The 9,212-nt window shown below is 49.8% G+C and overlaps 1 protein-coding gene across 1 annotated transcript in view; it reads right to left on the reverse strand.

Moving 5' to 3' along the window:
* The window catches only part of TRIP4 (thyroid hormone receptor interactor 4), a 73,602-nt gene that overhangs the window by 50,064 nt on the left and 14,326 nt on the right, over window positions 1-9,212 (reverse strand). The window contains exons 5-7 of the mRNA XM_015418782.1: window positions 6,922-7,000; window positions 6,153-6,282; window positions 2,619-2,834 (exon numbers count right to left, since the gene is read on the reverse strand). Coding sequence (XP_015274268.1) covers window positions 2,619-2,834; window positions 6,153-6,282; window positions 6,922-7,000 — 425 coding nt within the window. The remainder of the gene's footprint in view (window positions 1-2,618; window positions 2,835-6,152; window positions 6,283-6,921; window positions 7,001-9,212) is intronic.

Here is a 9,212-nt window from a genome sequence, read left to right on the forward strand (position 1 = left end):
ACCATCTGGGCCAGGGAAGAATCCAGCAGCTGGGAAGGTCATCTCGTACTCTGGAGTCAACAGAGTACAAATTTTGTCAGCATCTCTTAAATGAATCAGATCTTGTGATGAAAGTTCAGAGTCTAAAGTTACTTAATTGCACTACTGAATTCATGTGCCTTCACAAAGAGGAAGAGATAGATAGATAGATAGATAGATAGATAGATAGATAGATAGATAGATAGACAGACAGACAGACAGACAGACAGACAGACAGACAGAAGATAGACACAGAAGATAGACACAGAAGATAGACAGACAGAAGATAGACAGACAGAAGATAGACAGACAGAAGATAGATAGATGATAGATAGATGGACAGACAGACAGACGTCTTGCTCATTTGAACATTTCCCCTTCATAATTTCTTGTCTGCAAAGTCTAAATCCCCCTTCTCCCACCCAGTTCAGCCACACACCCTCCCCAAACTGGGAACCCCATTCTTGAAACATGGTCTCTGCATGCAGCCAGTGCAGCAAGAAAAAGAAGAAAAAAAGAAGAACGGTTGTTTCTGATATACTCTGCTGTCCTCTACCCTAAGGAGTCTCAAAGCAGCTTACAACCACTTTCCCCTCTCCTCGTACCAGGCACCCTGTGAGGCAGGTGGGGGCTCAGAGAGTACTGAGAGAACTGTGACTGGCCCAAGGTCACCCAGCAGGCTTCCTGTGAAGGAGGAATTGAGAATCAAACCTGGTTCTTCAGACTGGAGATCACCGCTCTCAACCACTACACCACCCTGGCTCTTGCAACAAGGACTGCCTTCTGTCTCTTGCCAGGGTCTGATCTGCTCCCATCCAGGCCCGCGCCTTCTCAACTGCCACCCCTGTCCTTTGAAACACCCCTCCCCCAAACACACACATCCTTGCTAATCTTTCAACCAGGTTCTAAAACAGAGTTGTGTAAGAGGATGCTTGGAGAAGTCTGGGGTGAGAATGGTCATCTAGTTAAAGCAGTGGAGCCAGGGCATAGATTAGGGCTTGGCTGGTTAAACGTTATTGTCATTATATTCTGTTCTTTTCTGATGCCGTTCGAAACATGCACCAGCTTGCTGCAGTGGCCAGGATGCTAGACTAGGAGCTGGGGGGATCAAGGTTCAGACCCTGCTACCAGCATGAAATTTGGCCGGGGGACTTTGAGCCGGCCGCACACACTCCAACCGAACTTGCCTCGCAGAGCTGTTGTGGTGATAAAAGGGAGGAGAGCAGAGGGAGCCAGCGTGGTGTGGTGGTTCAGAGTAACGGAGTCCAATTTGGAGAACCGGGTTCAATTCCAGACTCCACCACTTGAAGCCAGCTGGGTAACCATGGGCAAGGCACAGCTCTTCCAGGGCTCTCTCGGCCGAAAAGAAATAAGCCTGGCTCATCACTTTGAAAGAGCCAGAGCTTCAGGGCTGCCAGACGATCATAGGATCTCCTGGCTACACCACACCCAATAATGGAATGTGGCTCAAAAATGATGGTCACAGTCACAGAACAGACCGCAAAAAGAAGAAACTGTGAGGTAACTGCGCTAGAAAATATTTCAATAAACAATCACAAAATATATACAAAAATGTGTACAAAAATCATATAAATGCACAAGGCAGTTGAAAATGGTGTGACGATGGTCTCCGGAATGTTCTATCGTTTCGATACCGTTTCGACTCTTGGTCTGTCATTTCAACAAGTAGGTATCAAAAATTTCATTATTATTCACCGATGTCTCATAACTTAGTTGCAAGAAATTCTCTGGAAGAATGTTCCTAGGGCAAAGTGCTTGTATCATGCCCTAGGAACATTCTTTCAGAGAATTTCTTGCAACTAAGTTATGAGACATCGGTGAATAATAATGAAATTTTTGATACCTACTTGTTGAAATGACAGACCAAGAGTCGCTGCTTTCAGGAGAGCCAGTTTGGTGCAGTGGTTAAGTCGCTGCTTTCAGGAGAGCCAGTTTGGTGCAGTGGTTAAGTGTGCAGACTCTAATCTGGGAGAACCGGGTTTGATTCCCCACTCCTCCACTTGCACCTGCTGATGTGACCTTGGGTCAGTCACAAGCTCTGGCACAGCTGTCCTTGAAAAAGAGCAGTTTGTGTCAGAGTTCTCTCAGCCCCACCCACCTCACAGGGTGTCTGTTGTGGGGAGGGGAAGGGAAAGGCGTTTGTAAGCCGCTCTGAGACTCCAAGTGAAGAGCGGGGTATAAATCCAATCTCTTCTTCTTCTTCTTCTTCATCCACTTTCGGAAGAAGAATAGTATCGAAACGATAGAACGTTCCGGAGACCATCGTCACACCTTTTTCAACTGCCTTGTGCATTTATATGATTTTTGTACACATTTTTGTACATATTTTGTGATTGTTTATTGAAATATTTTCTAGCGCAGTTGCCTCACAGTTTCTTCTTTTTGCGGTCTGCACCACACCCAATGCCATACAATAATGTTTAATTATGGAGGACAGCAGAATGATGTTAGCCACCGAGAGTCTCCATTGCGGGGGAATAAAGGAAGGGCATTTTAAAAAATAAACACTGTTCTGACGTTCTTGCCCCGGGTTGAGAGAAAGAGGGCCTTGGGGCTACCCTCCAGAGATCAGTCCTCACTTGCTGTGATATTCCGCCAAGCCGTCCTGCTCCTCCAAGACCTGCCGGCCGGCAAAGTCAAGGGTGACCTTCCGGGAGAGCCGTGAGCTGTGCCGCAACTCCCGCAGCTCCTTCTCCCTCCTCTCCAGGGCCTCCCGCTCCTGCTTGGAGAGCCACTGGTTGGAGTCCGTCGCAAAGTAGTCCGACTCGTCGTCGATCACTTGAGTTCGGCGTGCGCTGCCCGGAGAAAGGAACAAACAGGAGGAGGGCATCAGGCAGCCCGTCCGGGGGCCTGGTTTCAGTAACAGGCTTCGAGGACTTCTTACCGCACTCCCAGCAGCTTTATTTATTTAAGACATTCCTACACTGCCTTTCCAATTTCGTGTCCCCAAGGCGGTGAACGAACAAAGCAATGTTAAAAGACAGATGAATGTATATATAAAGCATTTTAAACAATTAGATAAAACAAGAAGGGGGTGGGGGGAGGAAAAGGAAGCAGCCGCAGGTGAGCCTTCTCCCCTGCCCCCCCCCGTTCCCAGCACCCACAACGAGCCCCGCACCTCTCCTTCGCCCTCCTCCCCCCCAGCACCGGTGGCGAGAGACCTGAGCTTGGCCTGCCGAACTTTCTCCTCCCTCCCCTCCCACCGGCAGCGAGGGCTGAGCGGCTTACAGCTGCCGGCCCGCCAAGCCTTCTCCCGCCCCCTCCCCATCTCCCTCCCAGGCGGCGGTGGCGGCATTTTCAGAGCGTTTCCTGCGCCTGCGCTCTTTAAATATTCCCCCTATATATTTTTTTCAAGTTTTCAGATTTTTCTGCACACCTGGGGATTGCCCCAAATGTGCAGGAAAATCTCCCTGGCCCCCAGGTGCCCCCGATGTGCGGATTTAGATATCCGCATGCAGGGGGCGCCTTCGCTATTAGAAATACAGATATAAACAGACTGACACGCTTGCGTTCCAATGCAGTGTTTGCAGTGGCAGCCCTCAAGTGATCTGATCTTTCCAGTGGCAGGGCTGCAAGGATCCGGACCCACTAAGCTTTTTTCCTGCCATATAGCACAATAACATTTTTCATGAATGGGCACTGGAGCACTAACTCAAACCTGGCTTTCTAACAAGATGAGAACATGATAGAACATCAAAGAAGCCATGTTGGATCAGGCCAAGGGCCCATCCAGTCCAACACTCTGGGTCACACAGTGGCCAAAACCCAGGTGCCATCAAGAGGTTCACCAGCAGGCCCGAAACTCCTGAAGCCCTCCCACTGTGACCCCCCCAAGCACCAAGTCCAGCACTCTGTGTCACACAGTGGCCAAAACCGAGGGGCCATCAGGAGGTCCACCATATGGGCCAGAACTCCAGAAGCCCTTCCACTGTGGCCCCCGAAGCACCAAGAAGACAGAGCATCACTGCCCCAGACAGAGTCAGTCGATCTATACCTTGTGGCTTATAGCCATTCATGGACTTCATATGTGTATCAAATCCCCTCTTGAAGCTGTCTATGCTTGTAGCCACCACCACCTCCTGCTATAGTGAATTCCATGTCTTATTTGCTCTTTGGGTGAAGAAGTACTGCCTTTTATCTATTTTAAGCCTACTGCTCATTAAAGCAAGCTTGGGTGGAGCATTTGGCAGTTACTTTGTCCATTCCTGTGGCCACCAATTCGAATCTGGCTGAAACCTCTGCCTGGGAGGTGAGGGAGGATACCTGTTTTCCCCCCTCTAAGGCAAGGGCTCATGCCTCAGAGGCAGAGCACATGTTCTGAATGCAGAAGGTCCCAGTTCCAGTTCCTGGGATTTCCAGATGATGCATCCAAGAACTAGAAAAGTCCGAGAGGACAGGGGTCGTCAGCCTTTTTGAGCCTGCAAGCACATTTGGAACTCTAACACAGGGCAACAGATGCATCTACAAAATGGCTGCTGCAGAAGGCAGAGCAGATCACAAAATGGCTACGCATAGCTCTTCAACATTACAGGCAGAAGCTCTGCAATGGGGGCAGGGAGGGAAATCACTCACACACACAGGAAGCCCAAGCAATGCAGAGAGAAGGCTAACTGAAAATAAAATACACTGCATAAGGGAAGTGAGAGAGGATAAAATCAAACAGTGTGACGGCAGCTGCTTTAACAACTCTTTTTTTTTAGATCTGCAGACAGTCAGATCTCCCACGACTAATCAGAGCCCTTGGTGGATGCCAGGAAAAGATCCCCAGGTTCTCCCTTTGAAAGCAGCCCGCCGAGTGGGAAACCGAAGCACACCTGCCTTAAACAGGAAGAGCAACACTGAGGTGCGGTGGCCAGGAGTGGAAACGGCACATTTGCCTTCCAGATGCCTTATCACAAGGGTGTCAAACATATGGCCCGCGGGCTGGAACCGACCTGCCCAGGGTCTTATCTGGCCCATGAGCAATTGGTCATTACCTTTTTCGCCAGAGGACAGAGGCTGTGCATTATGTCCCTGTATACTGTCCCAGTGCTAATGCGTAATGGGCAGTGAAAGTGGGAGGGCAGGCATCAGGGAGATACTGTAAGGAAATAGTGTAAGAGCATTAATGTTTAAAGCAGGGGTGTCGAACTCATTTGTTATGAGGGCCGGATCTGACATAAATGAGACCTTGTTTGTCCGGGCCATGTGTGTCATAAAATGTAATGCCAGGTAGCAGAGATATAAACTTTATATATATTTATTTCGGCTTGCATGACCAAAAGTCTTAAGCACACATACACACATTTATGGAATAAAAACAACCAGTAAAACGTCAACACTATTTAAAAGCACATACATGAACAGTAGGGTGCGTTATCCCAATATGAGTGTGTTCCACTGTCTAAAATCGTCTGGCTACATAAAATAATTCCTCCAACTGGAACCCGCTACATCAAGTCAGAACAATTTGAGCTTTCCCCTCCTTGTTCCTTTTTTTTTGCCACCAGGGCCAGGAACGTGGCTACTGCTTTGGTGACTGAATCAACTCTGTCAGAATATAAACTTTATAAAGGACACAAACACAAAGATTTTTTTACTTGTTAAAATAAAAGCAGACTTAAAACATTAGCTCTGTAAGCTGCAAACCTACTTTTGATTTATCGACATTCACCACAGAAATCTCCTGCTCAGAGTTCTGAGTCTAGGACCCAGGTTAAAACATGAAATGGCTGAGTGATTAAGAGTCTTGCGAAGCAAGCTATGATGCCGCTGCAGCAGCAGCAGAACTGGAAGCAGGAGATGGCCAGTTCCACTGCGGGCCTGATATAAGCCCTCCGGGGGCCTGATTCGGCCCCCGGGCCACATGTCTGACACCCCTGGTTTAAAGCATGTTTGTATTTTTTGAGTAAAAAACGATATTGTTAATTGGATTTGCCTGGGTCCTTTATAAAATGTATACCTCTACCTGGCATTACATTTTATGGCGCACGTGGTCCAGCCCGACGAAGTGACCTTTATGTCAGATCTTGCCCTCGTAACAAATGAGTTCGACACCTCTGCGGGCTTAACCTATGGGAAAGGCCCCTTTGCCTCCAGCAGCCCTTTGTTACCAAGACCTCTGCGCTCAGTACCTTGTCTTGTCATACTCCAGCAATTTGTCCTTGTGTTTCGTGGCCGTCTCCAAACCCGCCTTGAGCCAGGCCTCTTGACGGGGGAGCAAGTCCTTGCTGCTGACTTCCGCCTTCCCTGAATTCTCAGCGCCTGGAACACAGAGAGGCACGTCCTGGTCGGCTTTGCCTGTGCCAGTTCGGGATGCCCGTCTCCACCGGAATGGGCTGCACAGCAGCACTGTGATAGCCAATGCTCCCTCTAAGCTGTGGGGTCTTGTGAGCATACGTTCTACTTTGTGAGCTACTGGCATTAAAGCTGTGAGCAAGCGATTTGGCTACTGCATCAATTAGTTTGCTCTGGAGCCATCCTTCCTGAGCTAAGACAAAAATATGTGAGCCAGAGGCTACAAAACTGTGAGCTGGCTCACACTAACTCAGCTTAGAGGGAACATCGCATTGTTTCCTCCCACCCTTCTTTCAAGGCAGGGGAGGCAGCATGTACGGCTCCCCCTTCCTGCATTTGATTCTCACAACCCTCCCACTGAGTGAGAATGAGCTGACCCTGGCCCGAGGTCACCCTATGAGCTTCAGGGCCGAACAGGGAATTGAAGCCCAACAAGCCATGCCGGGGGAGAGGAGGGGAGAAGGGAGCAACAGCCTTGAAAAACAGATACTTTCAGCACTCTTTTTAGACAGCTGGTAACCCACACAAATCAGAAAGTATAACTTCATTTGCAGCCTCTAAGAGACAGCACAGGAGTCCACCCTCCCCTTCGGGGAAGGCACTGACCTGCAAGGAGTTTCTTCAGCAGCTTCTGGCTCTTGTTGGAATCACGCTGCAGGATGTCCTGTTCTTCTTTTGTGCACACCTGAGAGAGAGAAGGAACAATCTGGGTCTCAGAAGAAGCTGCTGAAGGCAGCTCTCATCACGCACAAGAGCATGGACCAGCCCTGAACCGCCCACCTACTGGTCCCACTAACCCCCCCCCCCACTACCCAAGCTGAGTGGCCAAAGTTCTTGGGGGTATCACCTAAAGGTCTTCTCCAGCGCTACCGCTGGAGATCCACAGACAACTTGGGACCTCCTACATGCAAGGCAAATACCTATTTACTAAAATATTTATATCCTCCCCTTTCCCCATGGCTCAAGGTGGGTTGAATACTGAGCCATGGCTCCTGCCAATCAATGTATCCTTAAAAGAAATGTATTGTCACTGCTTTTACCTACATGCATTATTAACAACAAACAGCAGTGTTAAGCACCCTATGAGTGCCCAGTTGATTAGGAGTGGATTGTTAAGGGTGGCAATCTGATTTCATAGGGTAAGTAGCGGGAGGGTACTACGGGGATAGTGGATTGGCATGTCTAATGCCCCACTGACTAAATAGGTTTTCCCTAGCCTTTATTGAATTTACTGGCAGGGAGAGAGTTTTTTACGATAGAAGGAAAGAAAAAAAGGTTTAGCTATCGGAGCAAAGGCGGGATAATTAGTTAGGATTGTAGTGCCTTACTTAAATAGGATCAGGAATTGTTAGCAGGAGATAGGGTGTGAATAAACAAGTGGCCACCCCGAGTAAACGGCTTAGCTGGTGTGTACCCTTTCCAACTTCGCAGGTGGATCTGTGGATGTGCCAAGTGGCAGTCGAAGACCATCAGGTGCAGAAGTGGCAGGGCAGGGAATTCAAGTGCTCTTGGGGAGGGGAAGGTATAGCAGTGGGAACAGGCAGAAATGGAAGGGAAGGGAGCAGAGAAACAGAGAAACTCGGCCCCCTTCCAGCCTGCGTCCCATCCCAAAGGTGACAGGTAGTGGGGCAGTGGAGAAGAACCCCTCTCCGACATTGGTGCTGTGTAATGCCAGGTCCATAAACAATAAGACCTCTGTTCTCCAAAATTTCATCGTGGATCAGGACGTGGACATGGCGTGCGTGACCGAGACCTGGGTGCGAGATGGGGAGACAGTAGCGCTCTCCCAGATGGCTCCCCCAGGTTTCTCGGTCCTCCACCAATCCCGGACAAAGGGGCGGGGGGGAGGAGTGGCTTTGTTCGTTCGGGAGGCTTACTCCTTCAGGGCCCTCCCGGTCGCGAGGATCTCGGGCATTGACTGTGCTGGCTTCGTGTGGGAAGCTGGGGAGAGTTTGGCTGTCTGGTTAGTGTACTGTCTGCCCAACGCACTGGCAAGCAGCCTGCCATCTCTGGTGGAGGCCGTGTCGGGCTGGGCGCTGGAGCACCCCAGGCTGTTGGTTTTGGGGGACTTCAATGTTCATGCCGACGACGCAACCTACACCCGCTCATTGGACCTGGCCTCGTCCATGACGGCGCTGGGACTCTCCCAATGTGTAACAGACCTCTCTAAAACGTCCGAGCCCCACTAGGGGTCGCCAGAAGTCACAGTGACTTCCAGGCATACACACACACACAAATACGCAAACACAAAAGAATGGTCACATTTCCAGGGCACACAAATAAGAGTTGTTCATTCGCAGTGTAATCCTAAGCAAACTCATGCCCTTCGAAGCCTACTGACTTTTAGAAGGGGTCCAAGAAACCAGCCAAAGGTCTGGTCTCCATGGGTTCCTTTTCTTCACACAGCCTCTCGAGATAATTCATGATCCTAAGCAAACTCATGCCCTTCTAAGCCTACTGACTTTTAGAAGGTCTGGTCTCCATTGGTTCCTTTTCTTCACACAGCCTCTCGAGACCTAGGCTGGCGCCCTCTGCTATAACCCGGGGCTGCGGCTGATGAAGCGAGGACTTAGACGACTAGAGAGACAGTGGCGGCGAGCCCATGACGAAGCGTCAAGAGCATCCTATCGAACGTTTATGAAGTCGTATGAGATGGCGGTAAAAGATTAGGCAGTTGGTCCCCTTCCTCGAACGCAATGATCTGGCGTCAGTGATCCACGCGATGGTCACCTCGAGGTTGGATTACTCCAATGCTCTCTACATGGGGCTGCCCTTGGGGCAACTTCGGAAGCTGCAGCTGGTGCAGAATGCCGCAGCTAGGTTGTTGATGGGTGCCCCTATGAGGGAACACATCCAACCGGTGCTGAGGGCGCTGCACTGGCTGCCAATAGCGTTCC

The sequence above is a fragment of the Gekko japonicus genome, unplaced genomic scaffold (genome assembly GCF_001447785.1).
Source record: "Gekko japonicus isolate JY-2015 unplaced genomic scaffold, Gekko_japonicus_V1.1 scaffold150, whole genome shotgun sequence".
NCBI classification, from domain to species: domain Eukaryota; kingdom Metazoa; phylum Chordata; class Lepidosauria; order Squamata; family Gekkonidae; genus Gekko; species Gekko japonicus.